At 46.2% G+C, this 25,795-nt stretch overlaps 1 protein-coding gene across 1 annotated transcript; it reads right to left on the bottom strand.

Moving 5' to 3' along the window:
• Window positions 1-3,083: 3,083 nt before the first annotated feature.
• On the bottom strand, window positions 3,084-19,685 carry ELOA (elongin A). Its single transcript, XM_088843473.1, has 11 exons — window positions 18,352-19,685; window positions 13,517-13,573; window positions 12,416-12,522; window positions 10,554-11,739; window positions 10,099-10,213; window positions 9,010-9,165; window positions 8,819-8,916; window positions 7,812-7,992; window positions 7,114-7,225; window positions 6,377-6,558; window positions 3,084-5,485 (listed from the first exon to the last, which is right to left on the bottom strand). Exons 1-11 carry the CDS (start codon window positions 18,502-18,504, stop codon window positions 5,424-5,426), a joined length of 2,409 nt encoding a protein of 802 aa, XP_088699599.1. The 5' UTR covers window positions 18,505-19,685; the 3' UTR covers window positions 3,084-5,423.
• Between the last annotated feature and the right edge of the window lie 6,110 nt (window positions 19,686-25,795).

Below are 25,795 nucleotides of genomic sequence, written 5' to 3'. Positions count from 1 at the left end.
TGAGGAAGGTTCAAAACAACATCTGCTAGGTAGGAAAAGGTTAAATAGCGTTGATTACTTATTGCTAACCAGACTTTCAGGCTTCCCAGTCGCCCAGTGGTAAAGAATCTGCTTGCCAGAGCAAAAGGCAATTCAGAGCTAGGCTACCCCTGCAACAGCTGCTGCTGCTGCTGCTAAGTCACTTCAGTCGTGTCCGACAGCTGGTTTCCTCCAAATCCACCCTGCTTAGCAATTGCAATTTCCCATTGAACCAGGCAGGGGCGCTGAGCTGAAAGTCTGGTTGTGTGTGTGTGTACGTGTGTGTGCTCGGTTGCTAAGTTGTGTCCAACTCTTTCTGACCCCATGGACTGTACCCTGCCAGGCTCCTCTGTCCATGGAATTTTCCAGGATACTGGAGTGGGTTGCCATTTCCTCCTCCAGAAGATCTTCCTGACCCAGGGATGGTCTCCTGCATTGGCAGGATTCTTTTACCACTGCGCCACGTGGGAAGTCCTTCCATGTTGGGTACTTCCCCAATTCATCATCAATGTCCTGGCTGACATGCTTTGAGCTCTTTTTATGTGCCAGGCCCTATGCTAAGCACTTGACATGTTTTTATCTCATTAAATCATTATACAATAGCTCCATAAGGTCGGTGTATTTTCCTCATTTTTGGATGAGAATATTGAGACACAGAGAGCTTACCTGACCTGCTGAAGCTCAGAAGTGTGGGATCCAAAGTTGGGCGGGCTTGTGGATTACCCGAGAGTCCAGGCTTCTATGATTGCCTTTGGAGTCAGCAAATATTTCCAGTGCTCTGCATCAAGGTGTATGGATGGATTGAACTTCCCTGTACCCTTGAGTTCTGGTGCAGCCAGTGAAATATGATGGAAATGATGGATGTATCTTCTGGACACAGCTTAGGGTCCAGTGCAGTATTCCTCCCTTACTTTGAAAGGCCTCCCTAAGAGACACTGAGTAACAACCTTTTTTTTAATATTTATTTTTCTGCCTCAGATCTTAGTTTCAGCACATAGGACCTTCATTGTGTCATCCAAGATCTTTCATTGTGGTGCATGTACTGGCTACTCTACCCAGGTCTACGAGGTCTTCAGTAGTTGCAGCACATGGGCTTAGTTGCCCCAGGGCACGTGGGATCTTAGTTCCCGGACCAGGGATCCAACCAGCATCCCCTGTATTGCAAGGTGGATTCTTAAGCACCAGACCACCAGGGAAGTCCCCAAAGCTTAGTTGTTTTGAATCACTTGGATTTTAGTTGTTACTGTACTACAGTATAGCTAAGCCCCAGGTTCCCCAAGTTCTTCTCTTTCTTTGCTTTGCAGTAGTTTAAGTGGCCTTGGTATTATCTGATCTTTAAGGCTAAAAGAATTCCCCTATGACATCTTGGGCAAGCACTGCAACCACTTTCTCTATTGATTCTATAGTAATTAATCTGTTTAGATTTGTCATTTCTATAAGGGGTCAATTTTGATAAGTTGTATTTCTGGAGAATTATCCACCTTATATATAGGTTTTCTAAAGTATTGCATATAGTTGTGACACAGGGTTTTAGAAACTGGGACATTTTACACAGACATCTAGATTTCTGTCTTTAAGACTCCTAAGATGTGGCAACACTGGACCCTGCCTTCTACCTGGAAATAATCAAGTGGAGCTGGGTTAATAGCTCATTTTCCTTCTGTTTCCACCATTTCTGTCTTACACCAAATTCCTGGTATTTGTGATTCCTGAGATAACAAGAAATTAGGTAGTGTCTGCCTTTTTGGTGGTTGTTAGTAGGCAATGGCAAGCCACTCCAGTACTCCTGCCTAGAAAATCCCATGGATGGAGGAGCCTGGTAGGCTGCAGTCCGTGAGGTCGCTAAGGGTCAGACACAACTGAGCGACTTCACTTTCACGCATTGGAGAAGGAAATGGCAACCCACTCCAGTATTCTTGCCTGGAGAATCCCAGGGACGGGGGAGCCTGGTGGGCTTCTTCCATCTATGGGGTCACAGAGAGTCGGACACGACTGAAGTGACTTAGCAGCAGCAGCAGGGGCTATGGTTTAAGGGACCTGGAAGATAGGAGTCTAAAACAGAGAAGTTGAACTAATCTATCTGGGGCAGCAGGGGCTAAGATTTCAGTTATCAGCAAGGACTGACTGACCTCAGAATAGTGCTTAGCTTGTGACCCTAAAGCTTTAATTCCTGTCAATTGGAAACAAAACTTTGCCTTTCATTCCACATTTAGAGAGAATGAAGGACACTAAAATTTATTGAGCTCTACTTCTCTCATTTAATCCTTGTAAGAATTCCTGTGAGGTGTCATTATTCCCATTTCATAGATGAGGAAACTGAGGCTCAGAGAGACTTCACAAAGCTAGAGTGGTGGAGCCAGGATTTAAACCTGAATCTGACTTATTCTGAAGTTCATGCATTGTCCTCCCACTGTACTAGGCATTCCCAAACCAGGCTACTCATTCAACTCATTGAGGGAGGCCTATGAAAAAGTACCTTTTTCCAGATCACACTTCTGACCAATTCAGGTTTCTGGAGTGGGGCCCAGAAATCTTTATTTTAAACAATTATTTTGGGAATTCCCTGGCAGTCCAGTGATTGGGACTCTGCACTTTTAACTGCTGAAGGGCTGGGTTCAATCCCTGGCTAGGAAACTGGGATCCTACAAGCTGTGTGGTGTGGCCAGAATAAAGAAAAACACAAACTATTTGTGTTGTTATTTCATTACTGTCTTCCCTACTAGATGAATGCTGCATGAAGGCAGGGCCGTGTCTGTCTTACGCAATGACAGAGTGGGGGCAACACAAGTATTTGCTGTGTGACTGAATATGCAGGTTCCCCACCCCAGCGAAGAGCTTTGAAACTAAGTGCTCATTTTTATCTGAGTTGCCTTGCTTTGCTCACAGGGTTCTCCTCGCTGGGAGTCCCCGTTTCCCAGAACAGCTGTGCTACAGTACAGGCAGAAATCCAGCCTCCTTTATGGCCCAGCCCAGGGATTAAGATCTCTGCCTCCAGCCCAGGAGCCAGACACTGTGACCGGCTACCGTTCTGACACAGTAAGGGAGAACGAAGACAGACAACAGAACATGGGTGGTTTTTTTTTATTTAGACATGGAATTTTCCTTTCTTTTCATATAACTTATCTAATTAAAATATTCATCTTGGTAGTTACCACAAAAAAGTAACATAGAAAATTGTATTTACATTTTGGGACCAAAATACAAATGAAGAGCAAGATAATTCCTTGCTCCTTTCCCTCCCACTTCCCGCAAAGAAAGAAAAAGCCCCAAAGAAACTGTTCATTACACCAAGGATCACAATGGGTTAATTTGCAATTTGGTGATGTGTGTGTAGTGTAGCACAGAAAAAAGGAATTGCACAAGTTTTCACAAATGAGACCAAAGGTTCAACATCAACTTGTGTCTGCTCTGCAGCCACTTCAACAACCCAGGAGAGGCGGTCATTTGGAAACTCAATCTCTCCCCTTCCCTCACCCTTCCCATCATATCCCTGATGTAGACACTCTTAGAGGGGGCGGGAGGAAGATCTGGCTCTATGTAAACAGGGGCGATCCAAAGATGGGGAGTGATGTTGGGGTGTGTCTTTTATTCCCTCACTGCCCAAAGACTACTGATGAAGGAAGTTAAATCACACACAACTGAATCAAATATCGAAAACTGGTTTCAGTGGCAGAGACTTCAACACACAGGTACAGAGACAAATTCAAGGTGTGGACACCGAGAGGAAGCTATCCCAGGCAACAGATGTCTGGCACCTGACCCAGGGGCTCATGTGGTTTTAAAGAAGAGGCTTCCTAGATCACATTTGGGGAGCGGGCTGGGGGACTGGTGGAATGGTAATACATATGATCAAGAGAAAGAATGCTTTTACCCAGTTCAAAAATACAGCAAATCAAAACACAGCAATACTTACGTCCCTCAGGCACCTTGCACAGCAATGCACACTGAACAATGCAGCTTTTGCTGCACAGACTTCTTGCTGTGTTGCTCTGCAATCTTCAGAATTAGCCTGAGGTCTACAGGATGGTTAAAAACAGTGGGCTCCATACTCTGAGCTTTGAGTGACCTTGTCAAAGGGACTAGCAACTGCCAAGCTCTGTGGGCTGCCACACTAACCACACCCTCAATCTGCTTCTCAGATTTCTAAAGGATGGGCAACTCTGATTTATAGTATCTACTTCTACCAGGATCACGACCAAGGGGGTTCCTACTAGGTCACTGCCCTTCAACAGCCAGGAACACTGACGCTGTCCTCCTAGTTGTCATCTTTCCTCCTATGTCAACTCCAAAGTGAGATTCTGCCTTTCCAAACCTGTGGATGCCCCTGTGGCTCAGACCCTTTCCTTAAACTGGTCCTCTCCTCCAAATTCCGGCTTAAAGATCAAACGTACAGAGAGTTTCAAGCTGCAAAGTTCTCAACAACAAAACATAGCAAATTGTGCTCTTTCAATCTCATGATCTTAAAGAAAGGCAAAAACCAAACTGACTTCGAACACAGCATTACTTTTTAAAACCATTCAGCAATTCACAGGGAGTAAGAGATTAAAGTGCTGGTTTTAGAAACCTGTTTTAAGTTGTATCTGGGGGCCTACAAAAAGCCCTGCCAGGGGTTTGTGTTTTGCCCCATGCCAATGGGGAGAAGGAAAAATAAGGGAGGAAAAAGGAGCCTAAAGCTTTGAATTAGAAACTGGAAACTGTAAAAATACTGGGGTTCTGTGTCCTCAAGTTAAGCCTCAAAAGAAGCGGGACCTGGCAAACAGAATGGGGGGGGGACTCTAGAACGTCCCTTAATAAAGACCATGTGACGAGCAGGAAAGGGACGCACCTGCGCAGGACCGCTGCGCGACACTGAGGCGGCTCCCCTTCCAGCACAGGCAGCCTGCAGCACGGCGCGCCCCACACAGGCTCCAGGGACACCCAGTCCTCCCTCTGGACTGGAGTCCACTCAGGAGAGATGAACCGGGACAGGAGAAAGACTTCCACTAGGCTTCTAACAAAGAACCCTGAAAATAAAAGGCTAAGTATGTGGGAGAGGATCGAAACAGAACAGAAAACTTGGGGGCAGGGGGGAGGTAATATAAATACAATCTGGGGGCAATATTTATTAATTAAAACTATGTCTTATAGTTTACAAAGAAGCTAATTAACAACGAAGGTACAATTGACCTTAAAATCCTCGGTGAGAGCGAAGCTTCACGTCTTTAGAACTCTGAAGCGCTCGCCAGGCAAGGAGGCAGCGGCTGCGGACACCGGCTCAGGCACACGCCCACTGATGGCGCAGTGCTCAGGGACTGAAAGCTTCCATGGAGTCAAAGGCTCTGGTCTCCTCTGGAAGTTCCATTCCCCAACCCCCACTGTCCTTGTATTCCTCCCCCCAGATTTCATTTCCAAGGTAAGTCCTCGATTTATCGTCGGGAGAACCTGTTCTTGAAAGCTTTAATCGTCTTGGCCATCATTGGGGCAATTTCTGTGAAAAAAGAGACAAGGCAGTTGTTTCAGATCCACGGCAGTTTGGACACCAGACACCAGTGGTTTAGGCAAACTCAAGGCCTGCTACTCTTGGCTCTACGCAGCCAGACGAACAGATCCCCAAGTAGCAGCCCAAAGTGAATGATTCCCAAGCACCCGCCAGGGCCCCGACAATCACTCCCTCTAAGTCTCACAACTCACCAAGACTCGGGCTGGCCCCTGTACGGTAAGTGGCCAGACTCTAAAGGCCATTCTGAGCTGCAATTTAACTGTGCTTCACCAACATCCAAACCAGCAAAAAGTACCCACTCTCATACCTGTCCTGTGTAGCAACAGGTCCAAGATGAGCTAAATGCAACTACCACCTAAGAAGGACTAGCCTGCTTCTAAACGGCTTAGCCTGAGCCCAGCCAAAGCTCCCACGCTCCTGCGGGTCCTAAAGTCAATGCAGAATAATGCTTAAGTCAGGACACCCCTGTAGAATACTTAGGATTGTCTATGGTATTAAAGTTAGTAAGACATGAACTAGGGATACAAAAAATAAATACTTGGGAGAGCTGAGGTTATAAAACTTCAACAAAATCATTCAGCTGTTAACTCCATGCTGTTGCCTAGAGAAGCAAGTTTACATTTAGACTGGGAAAAAAAAAACAAGCAGAGCACCAAAATGAATACTCACTACACTCAAAACTTAAACGAGGCACACAACACGCACATGAACGAGAAGAGGAAGGAGGCGCTGGCGCCGAGGCCAGTCACGTGCACGGCATCGCACACGCGACGTCAAACACACAAGGTGCACGGACGCTGCCGCACTAATGACACAAGGGCGCAGATTCTCGCGAGAGCCAGCTCTGAGACATCTGAGCGGGAGCCCCGAGCTACTCACTCTTCACAGCCGGCTTCCTAGGGTCATAGGAAACAGTGCTGCTGACCACCGGTGCCGGGTGGGCACCACTGGTGCTCGGGCCGTCGTAGACCGGCTCCTCGGGGCTGGCGTTAAAGCTGTTGCTGCTGCCGCTGCTGAAGGAAGCCCGGCTGCTTCCTGTGGGGTACGGCGCTGGCTTGATCCTGGAACACAGAGCAAAGCCGACAGTCAAAAGCAGGAGAAACCAACCCTCAGCACAAACAGCCTGAAGTGGGCTGGTCTGCGGACTCGGTTCTGTGGCTCTGACCAGTGGACCTGCTACCTAGATTTTGCTCGTGGCTTGGAAATGACATGGTAGCCTTTCTGGATGAATGATAATCTTGACTAACTTTTCACTATTTCAGTGTAAATCTGTATTTTCAAAATGCAAACGTACTTAGATAACATAGTCAACGCAGTAACATGTTTTCTGTTTAAACAGAGAAAGGGAAAGCCTTAAGGAATGTGTCCCAGAAGCAGGCCCTGTTCTCCATGTAATCCTGACCTCTCTGAGGGGCAGGGGTCATTATCCGGGCCACAGTGCAGTCAAGGAAGCTGCAGCTCAGGGAGCTAGGGCCCAGTGGGTCAAGGTCAGCCTCTAGAACACACTCTGGCCTCACACTCCCTCCTACCCCCAAAATGAATTGCTTCCTGCCCTGGGGCCTGCCCTCAGGCTCTCTCCCTGAGCAGCCAGAACCACAGAGGAGCAGAGATCTTACCTGATTTTTTCAGGCACAGCTGCTCCTCCTGTTCCAAATTTCTCCTGCCTCCTTCGAACATCACGAGGTGGCTTGGCCACAGAGTTGACAAAGGCCATTTTTGCTTGTCGGCCTGTGGATAAACAGAGAAGGCAATGGCAAGCCACTCCAGTACTCTTGCCTAGAAAATCGCATGGACAGAGGAGCCTGGTGGGCTGCAGTCCATGGGGTCGCTACTAGTCGGACACGACTGAGCCACTTCACTTTCAATTTTCACTTTCACACATTGGAGAAGGAAATGGCAACCCACTCCAGTGTTTTTGCCTGGAGAATCCCAGGGACGGCGGAGCCTGGTCAGCTGCCCTCTATGGGGTCGCACAGAGTCGGACACGACTGAAGCGACTTAGCAGCAGCAGCTGTGGATAAATGGAGGTTAACACCTGCCTTCTTGAGCTGAGATGCAACTGTTAATAATCTATGCTGTTAAGAGACAAAGGCTTTTCACGGGCCTCCAAAGGTAGTGGATAATCGACCAACCCTGGCAACCTCTCTGTAGTCTAGCATGGGTAGCGGCAGAACGCACACCTTGCCCTCTGTCCGCTTCTGCAAATGCCAGAGCACTAGGGGCCAGAGGTTCTACCTTAGCTGAGCCCGCCACAACCCTGACGTGACCAGAGCACAGGGCTCACTCTTCCGCCAGACCCGGCCTGCAGCCTCACCTTTGGGCTTATTGGCGTGTGCAGATCGGATGTGCTTTGTGAGGACTCGCAGCCGCTGCTCGCGCGCATCCTGAAGCCGCAGGTACATCTCCCGCCATGACTCGTACTCTTCCGGCCTTTCATCTTTAAAGTCTCGGTGACAGTGAACTTTCCATAATTGATCCGTTTCTTCAATTAATACCTATAATCAGAACTAGGACATCATCTACATGCAAGCACTCTTACATACCTCTTTTCCATCCTTAATCACCCAGGGTGACCGGTTTCCTAACAATACTTTGGTCTGCACAGTAACAGTAGTAGTATAGTAAAACACCGTAGTTCTAGGAAAAAACCAAATCCCTGAATTAAAATATTAAGTGCAAAGCACTACTAACTGCTGCTGGGGGTTGTGGGGCTAGGAGAGAAGACAACGTCAAAATTAGCTTAAGATCAGTCTTTTCCTGTGCAGGGAAGGAAGTGAGGTGAAGTCCAGACCAAGCATTCCCCCACCACTACACTGAACTGCCACGGCCAGGGGCCACCTAAGGAGGCGATGTCACAGATCCTTTGAAAGAGAGGGACAGCTCATGCAATCAAATGAGTGTCTCCAGCCTTAAGAGGATTTGGGGATAGCTCTGTTTGCCTCTATAAGACACTCAGTCAATCTTACATGTTGACACTCAGGTGTCTGGTGAACAAAGCTCTATCCTTGCTTTGGATCCCACGGGCTGTGCTTCTAGAATTTCCCCTTAACTTCTGAATCTAGGAAAGCACAAGGGACGTGTGGGAAATGATCTGCCTCTCCCCGCTCCCACCTTTTAATCCCACCTTGAATCTTGCCCAAGAGGCCTACTTAAGATGCTAGGGGCAGGGGCTAACACTCTGCTTGTTTAAAGGACCATAGGCAAACCCAGAACAGTGCTCTGACCACTGCCTGCCCATCACCGTGGCAAATCAGAGACAAACCTATTTTTTCAGACACAAGCCAGCAAACTGCCCTCTTGCCATCCAAGCAGGATACTCACGTGATTGTACTCTTCTATTCGATACAACTGATCAGGTGTACACCTCTCCAAAACAGGTTCAAGGACAGAATATGGGACGCCTCCCACTTCGAAGATCGCTGCAGAGAATCAAGGGTAAAAGGGACTGAGTAGCGGTCAAGTCACCCAGTGACCCAACAAGCGTAAGGGCAGGAGAGAAGCATGGGACTTACAGTCGATGTTGTTTTTCAGCACCCGGATGCACTGCTCGTGCAGGGTCATCATTTTGGGGAGATAGGCACACTTGGAACCAGAGTAGACCTGCATCTTAGAGTTCATTCTTCTTCCGGTGAATCCAGCTTCTTCCTCTTCCTGGGGTGAGGAGAGTGCTGTAAGGCAAGAAAAACAGGAACGTAAGTTATAGAAGGCACTAGGCTGGACCTCCCTAGTGGTCCAGTGGTTAAGACTCTGAGCCGCCAATGCAGGGGGCACAGGTTCAATCCCTGATGGGGGAACTAAGACCTTACATGCCATGTGCCGCCGTCAAAAGATTTAAAAAAAATTTTTAAAAAGACACTGGCTCGTCAATGAAAACTCTCCTTCCATCCCATTATTCAGCCTCCTAGTTCCCTTTCTCAGAGGCAACCAATGCCACCAGTTTCTTATGTCCTTTCAGAAAGTCTATGCAAAAACAAGCCAATATTTATTTTATTCCTTTTAATCAATAACATACTATCATTTTGTCATTTACCGAATTTTAGAAATCATCTCAATACAAGATTTTTCCACTTTTTTAAAAAAAAAGTGGCATAGGATGCCATTGTGTGGATGAACCATGATCCATCTGTGAGTCTCTTACTAAGGAACACCTATGTAGCATCTAATTCTTTTGCTATTAAAACTAACCTTAAAAAAAATACACAAAAACAGAAAAAACCCAGACCTTTTTTTAAGCCCCTGTGGAATGCACAGAACAGAAGGCTGCTAGTAATAGCAGCTGCTAAGATTTAATGAACACTTACTCTGTGTAAAAACCCAGAGCTCAGAGCTTTACAAGCATTATCACTTTCAATCCACCTCATAGGCAGACACCACTATTTCATCCATTTACACAGTGTGAAACTGAAGTCCAAGAAAATTAAGTTATTACCCAAGATCATATAACGGGCCTCTACTACAGAGGCCAGAGCTGGGATTCAAACCTAAGCCATCAAACTCTAGAACCTGAGCTCTTAGAAAATGCACCATTCATGATGTCAGATCATGAAGTTTTAAAATCACTTTTTCCTTAAAAAAAAAAACAAAAAGACAAGCAAAATTACCTTTTCGCTTTGGTTGGAAGGATGACATCAATTCAGGGGAAGGAAGCGGACGGTAATTGGCCTGGATCGCAGGTAACGGGAGGTCAGGCAATACTGGCAGCACATCGCCGGGCACCTGCAGGGGACAGACCGGTGACTGGCGAGCCCCTTCCGACCAGCACCGCCCCTTCCCAGTCGGCGCCCAGCGGTGCTGACGCGGCAGGGACCACAGGCAGCCTGGAGGAGAGGCAGCAGCCATGCCTGACACCACCTAAGTCAGGAGACACACAGATGGGCCCACCGCGATGGAATGCCTCAGAAAAACCTTCCTTGGGTTCTACTGACCCTGGTGGCCAGAGGGGCCAGGAGGACATTTTTTCAGACTGAAATTCAGCAAGTCACGGAAAGCCAGCCAAGCACACCAGCAGGGGGCTGCAGGCCTGGGTGCGCTGGGCAGAAGGGGCCACAGGGGTTACCTTTCTCAGCTTGGCTGAGTCGGCTCCAACTGGCAGAAGCTTCTCAGGCTTGTTTTCATTCACCTTAGGTAATTTCTGAACTGAGTCCAAGTTTTTACTAGTGCTTTTTGAATCATTTTTTTTAAGTCCTTTTTCTCCGGGAGTTGTGGTTGAAGTTTTCACAATCTTTTTCTTTTTCTTCCGGGGCTGATCATAGCTGAGGTACGACTCAAAAGACATGGTGGGCTTCTCGAATTCATCATCCGTATCTGCCTCCTCACCTTTAGGGAAGGAACCCACCGACTTTCGATCTGAATGCGAAGCTTTGACTTTCCCTTCTTGAGTCTTCAGGTTGTTAGAAACCTTCTCTTTTGCCTTGGGCAACAGGTCTCCTGCCCCCTTGCCCACGTCTGAATTTTCTAGACTCTGCTTGTTTTTTTCTGATCTGGTTTTCTCAGAGTCCCTAGGTTTTGGCTTTTTAAGGTGGTTGTCTGAAGCCCCCTCCAAAGGGGGTGAGACCTTCTTCTTGGTGCTGCCCTCCTTCTCCTTCTCTTTCCTGACTCCAGAGGGCAGTTTCTCCTTTGTGCTGTCCCCAGACGTCGGCCTCCGGTTTTCCTCTTTGGAGACGACCTTATGTGACTTTTCTTTGCTCAGAGAAGACTTCTCGTCTCCTTTGGCATCCGCCGGGCGTTTTTCTTTATGGGAAGATCTGTGCTCCTTGCTCTGACTCGTGCTTTCTCTCCCCTGGGCTTCCCGCAGGTGTCGTTCTTGACTGACCCCCAGTCTGTCCTGAAAGGCGTTACTATGACCTTTGCCAGGCTTCTGGTGGGGAACAAAGGGCTCATGGTCCTCCTCCAGGGATCTGTAATGGTCCAAAGACATGTGCTGAGGGCTGGCGGATGGCGGAGGGGACTGAACATGGCCGTAATCGGAAGACTCATGGTCTGAAGAGTAAACTGGAGAAGCTCTGTGGTACCTCTTTCTTTCATCTCTCCTCCCATGACTGTGAGATACTTTGTGAGGCCGCTCGAGTTCTGGGAGCTTTCTGTGCTTTTTCTGTCTATTATCAGGACTGTATGATTGGCTGCTGGAGGCTTTCCAGCTTTCCGGATAGTCCCCCTCTATCTCCGCCTCCTCCCTCAGGGCATCCCGGGGGCGCTTCCGAGAACTGCTCTTCTCAAAGTCCTGCTCCTCAGGCTCTGTAGTTCTAAAACAAAAGGAAAAAACAGAGAAAAAGTTCAGGTAATCCCTGTTCACAGGACAAAGTCACAGAACCTGAATTCACAAAACAGATGAAGACTTTACATAGTTAGAAACAAGGGCTTGGGAAGAAGGTTCCGCTCAAAGATACTGAACTAGGTTTTAAAACTGGGAAAACTCAAAATATTCCATAAATGGAACATGATGAGTTTAACTACAGGCTACAAAGAAGATCAAGGATCTTGTGTACGTGAAAATGCTTAAAAAGCTTTTCAACACAGGGAAATATTTAATTTGTTACATTAAAAAGGGGCAGTAATTTACATCAGTTTATTCACAACTGTATAACAATGATTTAAGACCAGCTTAGAAAGAAACATTCCAAAATGTCAATAATGCTGATGATCTCTGGAAGGTACAATTTAGAAATTTTTATTCTTTCAAGTTCCCTGGTGGCCTAGTGGCAAGGATTCTGGGCTTTCACTACTGTGGCCCAAGGTTCAATCCCTGGTCAGGGAACTGAGATCCCACAAACCATGAAGCAGTACCAAAAAGAGAAATTTGTTCTTCTATTTTTTAAATATTTTACAATATTCTTTAATGATCATGGATTATTTTTTATAATTGAGGCAGAATAAACATTTTAAATAAGAAGGCAGAGGAGGAACAAAAACCTTTCCTACCGCTCTACAGGAACCAGCTTCTTCCACTGGGCCACCAGGTCCCTGGCAAAATTTCCGACGTGCTCGTGTTTTCGCAAGCTGTTTACCGTCTTCCCAACACCAGTCTCCTACAAAGTTGACAAAGGAATCGTTAGAAGGTTGTGGAACTAGGGTCACAATTTTCTAAAGAAATAACGCCTCCTACGTTCCAACAAACCAATACTTTATTCCAAAAACATACAAGTCTCAGTACAAAATTAGTTTGTGTGAATGCGCCAAACCTCTAACGACACACAGGAGCAAAGCACACCAAATTCAGAAGAGGAAAACACTAAATTAACACACTTCTGGAGGGACTTCCCTGGTAGTCCAGTGGTTAAGAACCTGCCTGCTGGTGCAGGGGACACAGGTTCAATTCCTGGTCTCAAAGATTCCACATGCCTCGGGGCAACCCAGCCCATATGTCACAACTCCTGAAGCCCACTCGTCCTAGAGTCTGCTCCACAACAAGAAAAGCCACTGCGATGAGAAGCCTGCTCTTGGCAACTAAAAAAGCCTGCGCATAGCAATAAAGACCCAGTATAGCCAAAAATAAATACAGTTAAAAAAAAAAATCAAGCCCACGGATTGTAAGACAAAAAAACACTTCTACAACTTTAAAAATAATAACAAGAGTGATTATGGCAGGTGTCAGATTATGGCAGGTGTCAGATCCTGACCTAAGAGTATTGCATCTGGTGTCTGAGTTAATACTTTTTTTTGGCCACACTGTGCGACTTGTGGAAACTTAATTTCCCAAACCAGGGATTGAACCCAGGCCCATGGCAGTGGAAGCACAGAGTTCTAACCACTGATCCACCAAGGAATTCCCTGAATTAATACTTTAGAGCATTTTCATCACCCTAAAAAGAAACCCAGTTCCTCCCACCCCTGGTAATCACTAATCTACTTTCTGTCTGTGGATTTGCCCACTCTGGACATTTCATATAAATAAAACCACACACCCTGTGTCTGGTTTCCTTCACTTCTAGAGCCCGTGGTCTTCATCGTACTGTGTAATCTCTCCCATTGCAAAGGGGATGGGATGCAGTTGTATAATATCTAAAATCACACAGCTCTTACCGCAAGAATGTCTACTGTAATGGGTAAGGCAGAGAGTTTCTTCAAATATTTCAGTAGCTGCAGAGAGAAATTAAATACACATTAATTTTTATAAAATCATAATCATTCCCTGAACAAATATCAAAGAATAGTATCTAATGGCAAAGTGCTTACTCTGTGTTATACAGTATTAAGTATGGTTATTATCCTATTTACAAGAGTGAAAACAGACTCAATAAAGTTAAATCACTTGTCCCAGGATGCAAGTAGGGCAAGATTCACTCAGGTCTGTGGCTTTAGATTCTGTGCTTTCAACCACTATGCAACACCAAGGGAAGACCTATCAGTTCTAATATAAGTCATCAACAACTACCGTTCTGCCCCAGTTAGAATTTCTGAGAAAGGTGCCGAATGTAGGAAATTACTCATGGAGGAAAGTAAAAAGGAGAAGAGGTCTCTACAGGAAAATGAAATCACATTTCCACATAATATTGTAAAGTAATTAGCCTGCGATAAAAAAATAATAAAATTTAAAAAAAAAACACATTTCCAGAGAAAGTGTGTTTAACAGAATTGGGGCTTTTGTTTGTTTGCTTTCTGATGTTAAGTGGGAAGCCAAGACCAATTTCAAATTGCTAGAATCGGAGCTTTGCATTGCAAATGGTGAAGGAAAATGTCTGGTAGACTGGAGAAGCAATCTGGGTTTGACCACATTTCCTTTCTATAGTATAGTCTCTTGAACTTGATCAAAATCAGGAGAGCAGAGCTGTTAAGATAGAGTCTCAGTCAAAGACCGGCTTCAGTGTGCCTCTGCCACTTTCCTGTGGGGTGATCTTGTGCAAGTCTCTAACCTCTCTGAGCCTCAGTTACTTCATCTGCAAAACAGAACTGAATTCTGTCTCTATTTCACAGGTTGTGAGGATTCAAACCACGTCTGTAGCCCTAGTGTCTGGAATGCTATACAAGCTCAATAAGTGCTTATTAATCATTTCATTCATCAGCTGACCATTCGTTAAACAGCTACCCTTAATCTTCTCCCAGATATTCTCAGCCAGTTCCTACTTGCTCCACTTCTACCCAAAGTCATGACTGCTATGCCATTCTCTGGGAAAGGTTTATGTATATATAAATAAATTTACATTCAAGGAGTGCCGAAAAGTACAGGTTGTTCAAAATAGATTAACTATGACTGTCTTTATATTTAAATATCTGATAACAGGATCTGTTCTTTTTACATGTGTAACCCAGGCTATAATTAGTATGCCATATTGCTACTAGGTGGAGTAGCAAGTATGTTTTTCTGGTCATTCTACTTCAATAATTACTGAACACAGTCGCTAGGCAGAGCAACTGGATCACATGTGATCATCCTGTTTGACTGGGAACAACTGAGAAGCCAAGTAATATACCTATGGAGTTTCACCTTCATGCTGCTGCTGCTGCTAAGTCACTTCAGTCTGTCCGACTCTGTGTGACCCCACAGACGGAAGCCCGCCAGGCTCCCCTGTCCCTGGGATTCTTCATAGCTGAGTGAAAACTATGCTCTACTTCCAATTCAATCACCATTACTACCCAGCTCAGGACAAAGCATATGCGTATTTCTTGTCACCCAAGTAATGGCTGCAAAGATTCCTGCCAAATCCTTTTCTTAAAAAGAAAATTTAGAATATCTGAAAAGATCAAAAACAGATTATCTCCTCTAACACCATTCTCTGGAAGGCATTCATATATTGAATACTATTTATTGTGCACTGGCTACTATGTTAAGTTCTTACACTGTTAGCTCATTTCATTCTCCTTAACCAACTCTACAAAATGGATTTTATGTTCCCCATTTTACAGATACTGAAATTGAGCTCAGTGAGAATAAGGTAACTTGCCTAACAAGCAAGTCAGTCAAGTGTGTTTAACACAGCAGGCACTGGGTTGGTAAAATGTTACAGAAAAACCCCTTTGGCCAACTCAATACTACAAAGCCACATTAAAAAAAAACAACAACATTGTCCTTAGAAGATAGGAAAAGAAAACATTCCTCTTAGCACACATGACACAAGGCAGAAGAGTCCCTCCTTATTGTTACAATGTCAGACAGTTCAGAGTCTGCAGAGGAAAGAAGGTCGCTCCCAGGACCACTATAAAGACCACATATGAGAATGGGCTAGAAGTCACTGAAGGTGTGTTCATCCTGAAGTGTAGCACTAACTCAAAGTGTAAATCCTGTCTTTCTGTTTCATTTTGGGTTAGAAGGGGCAACTTAAAAGCAACAAAACTAAAACCCTGGAGATATTCAAACCAATTTAGCCCAAGCCAAGAGAAACATGGCTTCAGAGCCTATTTTCAATGAGGTTCAAAGAAGAACAAAGCATTTAAAAGGTAAAGCTCTTTGGGCATCCTCAGGTAGGTGGAAACTTGCTATTACCAAACTGAGGGACCAGTTGTAGTTTGCAAGAACTGATAACACGTCACTGAGAAATGGAAAACATTTCCACAGTCCATGCTTCGGAATCTCAGTTGTCCTTTGCACACTACTTCATCCCAAAGACCTACAGATGTTCACAGTGTTGACCCCGTGTTCTCCACTTGCCTTAAACTGTGTTCCTGGTAGTTTCCATGTTCAAATGACAACACGTGACAAGTAACTTGACCAGCCATGAAAACTGTTTCCACTTAAATAGTAGGAACCAAGTGACCCCTGGTTTGCCTGATAGATTTTCCCCCAAGTAAGCTAGATTATACATGGACTTAAAGTGAAAACAGAGTTATAGTTAAACATCTATACGTTTAACACTGGGAAATCCACGCACAGAGGTATAGGATCAACCCTTCGGCTAATAATGGTTTGAAATCAAGATGTAGTTTCAAATTTCAATACTGCTATATAATCATCTTGCAATTTCAAGAACAACCTGTGGGAGCTTGTTGGGTTAACAGAAGGTTGAGAAGGCCAGTGTGCCAGCTTGCAGTTTTCCCTCTGCATTAGCTCATTTGCGAATGCCAACTATTGTGCCCTTTGCAAAAATGATCTTCATAATGCAAAGTCAGAAGTTTAGAGTGACTGTCTGTGCCCAGATACTCACAATCACTCCTAGTTGGAATATGTTGAGAAGTCAAACAAACCGTTTTTCATTTTGACATTTCATGCACATTAACAACTAGAAAAACTACTTCAAGATTTAAGTTCTAGTGGGAAAATGGCTATAGATACTACATGGTGCTTTTTTTTCTTTTTTTAAACCCAATGGAAGATGAAACTGGGGAGATAAGGGGATTTACATAATGTTGTTTTAAGGTTTTAAAAAGTCAATAACAAACCTACAGTGTCCGGGAAAACAAGCTAGTACTCAGAAATAACGACCATTTATTAGAAGTCCACAAAGGGTTACTGTAAAAAGAAACTTGTAAATATGCCTGTCCACTAGGTACTGAAGCCAGGATAGAAAATATAACACAAAACAAGTGAAAGCATTTCAGTTTTCACAGACTTAAAGCTCAAATGTCGTCCTGAAGAAGTGGATCTTTGAGCCAGGTACGCATGAGAAGCAAGCGGTCTGGTAAGGAGACACAGCCTTCAGAAACAGGGAAAACCTCACCTGACTGACTGAGAATAAGGTGAAGAGAAAGGGACCCGCTGTAGAAGAAGAAAAGCTGTAAAGAGTGGAGATTAACATCTACTGAGCACTTCCTCCTTTCGGAGCTGGCCTAGAAGCAGCAGGTGAGGAAACTGCTTAGTAAGGAACATCCCCCCCGCCACAATGTCCACGGCCAGCGAATAAATTAGAACTCAAATCTCCTCACCGTTTTCTCCCTAATGACTCCCTGGATTATTTCCTCTTTAAAAGGCACTCTGGGATTTACAGATCCAACTCTTAAGGACTGTTCACAGCAACTGTGCTGCTGACAGAAATGTCAAACATCCTGAGTGCTTCCATCACTGTATTTCAATTAAAAGAAAAAAAAAAAACTAACATCCACCAGACCCTCTCCCAGACACTGAGAAGCTGGATGGAAGAAAAGTCGGAGGAAAAAAAAAACCAAAAAACATGCATTTAACTTATGAAAACAGTTAAGGAGGAACAAAACTATCCGAGCATAATTAAAAATGGTTGCCCATCAATCGCAGCTGCCAGAAACGGTAGCCCTTACCTTTCTAGCAATGCCAGAAGGAAAAGGAAAATCTAGCCGCAACTTCTAACCCTGTTTCTCCCCACCGCTTCCAATTACAACCTAAGTTTTCAGTTAGGGTGACATGAGGTTTATTTTCGCTTTGCAAGAGGTTTACTGAGAAAGCAAAAAAAGGGTCCACGCTCTAATTATCAAGGTGGAAAGGAATTAAAAAACGTCTTAAGGACGCAGGGACCACACACCGAGCCTAGGTTCCTTCAGGCGCAGGCAGAGAACCACCCCCCGCTACCCACTTCTCCCCAGCAAACATCAGAAAGACGGGAAGAAATCAGGGGACGGATCGCGCAGGGCGAGTAGCCGAGCGGGCAGGAGTTAACTCCGGGCGGGGAGCTCTCCCGACGGGAAAACAGCTGGCCCGGGACGCCCGGGGGAGGGCTCGGCGAGCCCCGCCGGCACGCGGCGTCCGCGCCGAGCGCGCCCCGGCCCCGCCGCAGCCCGCGGGCGACCGGGTCCGGCACAAGCCGGAGGCCCGGGCCCGCCGACGCCGGCCGCCCAGCGTGGGCAGCGGCCGAACCGTCACGAAGTTCCCCGCCGCAGGCCGCAGCCCGGCGGGGACCGCGCCGCGGGTCCGAGCCCCCCGCGGCCGCGCCCGGGCCCGCGACCGTTACCGGGCCGCGCCGCCCCCAACGCCCGCCCCGCGCCGCGCCCGGCCGGCCGCCCGCCCGCTCGCTCACCTTCTTCGGGTCTGCGTTCGTGGCCAGGCGCGCCTGCAGCTTCTCCACAACTTGCAGAGCCGACTCCGCCGCCATCGCTGTCACTGGCGCGGCCTCCTCGCCGGAACTGGGCTCGCGTCGCGTCCTCGGGCTGCGGCTCCGCCCTCCGTGCATCCCCGGCGGAGACGGAAGCGCCACCGGTCCCTTCCGGGCCGCGGCGAAGCGCGGGGCGGGGGCGCGTCGGGGCGCCGCTCGGCCGTAGGCCCCGCCCCGCGGCCGGGGGCCCGGGTCCCCTGCGCGCACCCGCGGGGCCGAGCGCTCCGGGCGCCGGGGGGCCGCTCAGCCGCGGCGCGCCGGGTGCTCCGCACTGGTCGCCGCTCGGCAGCCCCGCTTCTAGTCCTCGGGGGCGCGCAGCCAAGGCCCCAAAGAGGCCACGCTCCGATGTCCAGCCGAGGCGGAATGTAGACCGCAGCGCCGGACCCTGGTTTTATAAATCCGGGCCGGTCCCTTGCGCTGTTAGCCACGCCCTAAATAACACCTGTGTGTGGCTCCTGAGTGGGTCTGCAGCTAATGAAATCAGAAGGGATTAACGCTAGTGACCACTCTTGATTGGGCGCACTGAAGCCCAGTGATTGAGTTAGCTTAATTTCACTCTCAGTGCATACATTATCCCCATTTTACAGCTGAGGAACCCGCAGCTCAGGGGAATGAAGTTAACCTGCCTGCGGTCACATAACAGCAAAGAAGTGATGCTGGAATTTGAATCTAAACAGTCTAGGTTCACTGTGAACGCACATCTCTGAAGAGGTCAAGGATTTAAGGCCCAGAGAGTGAAAGGGATTCGTTAAAAGTCAAACAATTCAGCTACAAGAGGTAACAGCCCATGTCTCACTTTCACCCCAGAACAGTGCCTGGTACCCGAGTACCAAATAAATACTTCTTGAATGAATCGATCACTGTTTCCTCTATACCAGTAGGGCCTGAATCAGACCAGTCCAAGACACCATCCCTGAGGGTTCTTACCCTCATCCCAGAAGCACTAAATTTTACTATTAATAAACTATTATCATGGCTAAAAAGAGCTACTAAACAGTTGAAGGGGCTTCCCTGGTAGTTGAGCTGGTAAAAAATCTGCCTGCAACGCAGGAGACCCTGATTTGATTCCTGAGTCAGGAAGATCCCCCGGAGAAGCAATAGGCTACCTACTCCAGTATTCTGGCCTGGAGAATTCCACGGACAGAGGAACCTGGCAGGCTACAGTCCATGGGGTCGCAAAAGAGTCTGACACGACTGGAGCAACTTTCACTTCAAACAGTTGAAAACTGGTTTAAAATACCAGCATTGATTACGTCATGTTTGATTAGATCAGATCGGATTACAAACTAATCTGATCACTATCAGCAATTCCCCAATGTACCCAGCCTGACTCCTCACCCAACCTGGGAAAGCCTAGTAGCTCTTTGGGTCTCTGCTCCAGGAAAAGTAAAAGAAATGACATGAATTGTTTCTTCCGATGAGCTTTCAGTCACTAAATTGAGAAGCCCTCCACCACTCTGCTCCAGGTCATTTCCTCTGCAACTCTCTCTGGGCGTAAATTGTCAATTTATTCTTCTGTTTTGTCACTGGGCTGTTTATTCAGCACAAAGTGCAGGTGACTGACCTGCAACTTTAAGCCGCACCGTGCAGCTTGAGGGATCTTAGATCCCCAACGAGCAGTGAAAGTGCACAGCCTTAACCACTGGACCTCCAACACAAGGGAATTCCCTGAGCTGTCCAACTTTAAATCTCTATCGCCCAGCAAAATCCAATCCATATAGTCAGCAATGGATAAAAAGTCTATGAAGATTAATACTCATTCGGTGCTCTAGAATTCAATCACAGAGTGTAAGGAAAAACACATCAAACTGGTGTGAGGAGCCTTGCATTCTAGTCCCAGGCCTAAAATCTCCCTCTCTTGCACAGGAAATGCTTAATTTATATTTACATTTTAAATGCATTCCATTTTGAAAATGTAACATTGGTATAATGGATACATGGGCTCTTTCCCGAAGCAGAACTGCTGACTAACTGACCTGGCATATACTTAGGGCACTGGAGCAGGATCTACCCAGGCAGAGATCTCAACAACCAGGATGAAAACAATGCTGCTGGAGAGAGTGCCCCAATCCCTCAACCTATCTATCTCAGCATGAGGCAGGGCTACCTGCAAAGTAAAGAACTCTTACACTTGAATATTGGTCTACTTCTCAGAGCAGTTAATTATGTTGTCATTCAGATTAAAAAGAACGTTTTTTACCTGTTTTTAAAATGATACTCTGAATATGTTCACTGGGGATTACCATCTCATCCTTGGTTTAAGGAACAGAGTGAGTTCCTTAAAGTCTGCCATTGTTTTGTCCGTGTTGGATCAGCAACACCTAGCATACAGGTGACATCCCTATAAATTGAGCTAATTACTATTCAACTTAAGGCCAGTCCAGAGTGTCCTCTGAAAGCCTGAGGGGGTTAGAGCACTCAGGTTAGATCCCTTTGTGAGAGAACGTAAAGACCCATCTTTTAAAACAACAACAAAACATGTTCTGAATGCACGTTTAAAGCTCTATTGGGGGAGAAAAATGGGCATGGAGACTCTCATCTTCTGCTATGCACACTTTTGACTTTTTGTAACAAATATGTTCTACTTTTATAACAAACACAACTTCAAGGTCTTTTAATTTTGGAAAAGAGCAATCTCAGGCTGGTTGGCAGTAGAGTTATTTAAAACACTGAAAGACAAGAGGAAAACGGAAAAATAAAAACAAAAAATAAAATATAAAAACCAACCAGTTTGTCTTCGATAGCAGAAAGGGGCTCTTGCCTTTCATGGAAAAAGGTCCAGTGGGATTCTCTGGGCTGGACTTGTGTGCTGGGCGAGGAAGCCTGGTGGATGGAGGGCTTTCCTCTTGGACCTCTCCTGGCCTGGGCTCTGCCGCACCTCTGTCTTACCAAATGGTTTGGTAAGACATCTTAGGTCTGTGGGGTGGTGAGTGCAAAGAACACTGGGGTGGGGCTCAGTGACAATCTGAGCTCCGATCCCCACCTCTACCAATGCTTGCTTTAGTCAAGTTACTTAAACTGGCTGAAATTGTTTCCTTATAGATTTTCTCATTAATATGTCATATTAAGTAACTGACATACAGAAGGTATATTTTTAAGCAGAAATTATTAGAGAAAAATCATGGCCTTGGTAAAGAGAATATTACGTTCTGCTGCAAAGGGAACATCAAACCCTCCCTCTTGGCAGTTTTGTTCTGCACAGCTATAGCCTCTGTTCTCTTCCTCAATGGGCTCATTTTTCTGAACTGACTACATTCACCTTTGTTTCACACCCTTCAGACATGTTCAGTTGGTGATTTTACTTAGGCATGGCATCTTTCTGAGTTTCGCAGACTGGATTTGCCCTCCTCAAATGTGGTGATGCAAGTGAAGACCGCCAGCTCCAGGGAATGGTGTCTGAGATCCAAAGTCCACACCTTTCATAGACTTGCCTTGAAATGTGATTCGATTAAACTCTCTATTAACTAAGGCTATTAACTGAGGCCCTCTTGTCCAAGAGGGCAAGGTCAAGCATTCTATAATGCCCTTGAAGAGCAGTCCACTGAGAATCTGTATTTAATAGGGGAAAAAAGCTACCATAAAAATTTTTTAAAAAATTCTAATTAAAAAGTAACAAGGATATACTTTGATACTCTTATACTATGAATTTATACAAGCTGTATCCAGGTAGAAACCTAACCACCTTCCCTTCGCTCTTGTTTCACGTTTGTTACATCGTATATCGCAATTTGAAACTGCCTTATTTAGTGGTTCATGTTTTTATAGTATCTTCCCACTATGTAAGCTCCATGAGGCATCACTGTGGCTAAAGCTACTTAGAACATAGTAGGCATTCAATACTGACTGAGTTGAATGAAAGATCTACTTCATGAAATTATTGTTTGGACTTAATGAGACTATGTGTGAACACACCTGGCAAAGTGCTATCAACCAACAATGTTTTCTTAACTAACCTTCACCATTTTACTTTCGTTCAATGCTTTCGAACTGTGGTGTTGGAGAAGACTCTTGAGAGTCCCTTGGACTGCAAGGAGATCAAACCAGTCAATCCTAAAGGCAAGCAGTCTTGAATATTCATTGGAAGGACTGATGCTGAAGCTCCAATACTTTGGCCACCTGATGTGAAGAGCCAACTCATTGGAAAAGGTCCTGATGCTGGGAAAGATTGAAGGCGGGAGGAGAAGGGGATGACAGAGGATGAGATGGTTGGATGGCATCACCGACTCAATGGACATGAGTTTGAACAAACTCCAGGAGTTAGTGCAGGACAGGGAAGCCTGGCGTGCTGCAGTGTATGGGGTTGCAAAGGGTCGGACACAATTGAGCAACTGAACAAAAACAAATCCATTTTACAGATAAGGAAATTCATGCTTTGGAAACTTAAGGGACACCATGCCCTTAGCCCCAAAAACTGAGAGTGTGGGTGCGGTCTTTGCTGAGAATGCCCTTGGAAGGAAGTTGTTAGAAAAAGTGTGAGATAAATAAAGGCAGCCTGCCCGGAACACACAGGGCAGTACAACAAAGAGAAGGAAAAGAGAAGAGGGGGCCAAGGAGAGACTGACTGCGTTCGGTCTGGAGCTACTGAAGTTCCACCCCCACTGTCAGCAAGGGCTTAGGAACCTCCTGAGTTTGGCATCCACAGATTCTCAAAGGGGCCCATGTCTCCCTTATCTCTTTGAGAAAACAAACTAACCAACCACTGGGTTAAGCAGAGAAGAAGGCAGCACCACAGCCGAGGCGGGGACATCTGCTGTGTGTTGAGGGCCTTCTAAGTGGCCCTGCTCTCTGCTACCTTTATGTGTGTCCTCTCTCCACTTTCCAGCCATCTCATGAGGCATTTTAAGGATGGAGAACCCAAGGCTCAGAGAGGGCAAGCAACTAGTTCAAACACAGTAAATGATAAACCCCAAACGTGAACCAGGGTCTCCTCAGCTCGGAGGCTCGCGCTGACTTGCACGCCACGCCCGAACACCTGGGTGCTCGCTGCCTCTCCCCCTTCTCCGACTCACTGCTTTCCTCTGGTGAGACCTGCTTCCTCATCTGGTAACTGAGGAGGCCTGACGTATCAAAGCAGTGATAACAACAACAGGGATGCTCACATTACTCCCATTTCTTGGTGCTTACAATGTGCCATATATTATGCTAAACAACTTGCACTATCAACTCTACCTAAAAACAATCTTGCAATATGGATATCATACCATCTCCATTTCACAGATAAGGAAACTGAGGATGTGTGACCCACCTAAAGTCAGAGAACCTGTAAGCGGCACAGCTAGGAGTCAAAGCCAGGTTTGTCCAGCACCAAAGCTCAAGCTCTTTGACCGTAAGCTGCCTGCTTTCTCTTGCCAAAGAGGCCACTTGGGAGGACACCGTCCAAGAGACACACTTCATTCACTCATTCGCTTCGGCATTGGTGCGGGAATGGACCAAGAAAGGGGAAAGACAGTACTAGATGAACTTTGTGAGGAAGGCAGGGGGCAGATTATGGAGGGTTTTAGAGACCATGGTAAGGACTTTGTATTTTATTCGGGTAGGGGGGTGGTAAAACCTATCAATTAATTATTTTAACACTATAGACAATATATCAAGAATTAAGGACTATAATTTATTTGGTATTGTGCTTTAAAACGAACTCAACAATCCCTTATAACAGCCATTCGATCAGAGAGACCTTCATCGCCTTATGTAAAACTGCACACACACATGCACACACACCCACACACCTTGGTGTTTCTTCAAAGCACTTATCGAGACCTAACAGACAGTCGATCCTTAAACAACACTGGAAGGTTGGAGGGGGGGCGGCGACAGCCCTCAAAAATCTGTGCATAGCTTTACGGTCAACTCTCTGTACCTGTGGCTCCCCATCTGTGAACTCAAACAGCCTTGCGTGGTAAACAGGGTAGTGTAAGTACAGGAAAAATCTGCCTGGAAATAGACCCACGCAGGCCACACCCATGACGTTCCAGGCTCAACTCTATTTTATACAGTGTCTGCCTCTCCATCCCTAGAATACAAACCCCATGTTATTGTTCACTGTTTTATTCATCATCACCTACCACAGTGCCTGGCACACAGCAGGCAGTCAGTAGATATTTACTGCATGAACAAATAACAAAGGTATGTCATATGCCCCCGGCAGAGAACAGTCTTGGTTTGCTGTTTATGCTTGCTCATCTCCTCAATCAATATGAACGCTAGTTTCTATTCTCACCACTTTACTGAAAGTAACTTTTCCAAGGTCATCAGTAAAATCCCAACTGCAGCACCTGAAGGTGTCTTCCCTGCGGCGACCTTTCTGCGTTTTCTGACACTGGTGATTTCTCCTCTCTGGGCAACCCCACTTGGCTTCCTTGACACTTCCTCTCCTGATTAACTCTGAAGGTTTCTGACGGTTCCTTTTCCGTCTCTTTAATGGCTTCCTTTCCCCCCAGTTTTCTCCCAGGTTCAGTCCTGGGCCCACTACTGTTATGGCACTACATTGTCTTTGGGCATTCTCATCTATTCTCATGGTTTCCATCACCAGCTACTGACTGGTGAGTCCCAAATATAGTCCCAAACTTTAGACTGCCTGAATGGAGAGCAGGGTCTATCTGGACGGACATTGCCCATCGACGACCCCCACAGCCCCGTGGCTCGGCAGATTCAAGACGGAACTCACCATCTTCTCCTCCTTTCTTCTGGTGAGCTAGGAGCTGCTGAGAGCAAGATGACTGCGAACACTGATGCCCCAGGGCTTCCATCTATTCCTTCCTAGAGGAGGGCAAAGGTGGGTTTTTAGCCTGGGAGGAAATGCGGAGAAGGACCAGCACCATGACAGCTGCCCCGTAGCTGGTCTATTAGAGGCGCACGCCCTCAGTCTTGAGGACTGCCTGTGCCCAGCAGCTCTGCTCGAGCCCTCATCCTGGCTGTTTGTTGGGCATCTCCACCTAGCGGCCCCAAGGGCATCTCAAATGCAAAATGTGCAAAACTGACCTCGTCGTCCCTTCTTCCTCAATCATTCTTCCCCACATCTACATCTGGTGCCATCACCTAGTTTCCAGGATAGAAACCAGAAAGTCATTCTGGACTCTTCTTTTCTCTCCTGTCACATTTCATTAATCCTGGTGATTTTCATTCCCCAATATCTTTTGATTTCATCTACTCCTCTAAAATTCTATTGCCCTGAACCCTTCTGGGCTCTTAAAAGACATCTATTCTCAGACTCTCTGAACACTTCTCTAACAATTGCCTAGATTCCTTTTATTTGTGGAAGGGGACATTTTTACACAGAGCAAGGACCTAGCAAGAGTTTTATTTTCATTGAGTTTCTTTGTACAGCTAACTTCTTTTTATGTCATTGGAAGGACTGATGCGAAAGCTGAAA

The sequence above is a fragment of the Moschus berezovskii genome, chromosome 2, assembly GCF_049115385.1.
Source record: "Moschus berezovskii isolate FMDL1 chromosome 2, NW_MosBer_1.0, whole genome shotgun sequence".
In the NCBI taxonomy this organism is placed as follows: Eukaryota; Metazoa; Chordata; class Mammalia; order Artiodactyla; family Moschidae; genus Moschus; species Moschus berezovskii.
This window is presented reverse-complemented; position numbering and strand designations above follow the sequence as displayed.

Coding starts and splice junctions, on each gene's coding strand:
- ELOA (XM_088843473.1), bottom strand. CDS start 18,504: ATGCACGGAGGGCGGAGCCGCAGCCCGAGGACGCGACGCGAGCCCAGT. Junction 9,166..10,098: donor CTTCCAACCAAAGCGAAAAG/GTAATTTTGCTT, acceptor CTTGCCTTACAG/CACTCTCCTCACCCCAGGAA. Junction 5,486..6,376: donor TAGGAAGCCGGCTGTGAAGA/GTGAGTAGCTCG, acceptor CTTTTTTCACAG/AAATTGCCCCAATGATGGCC.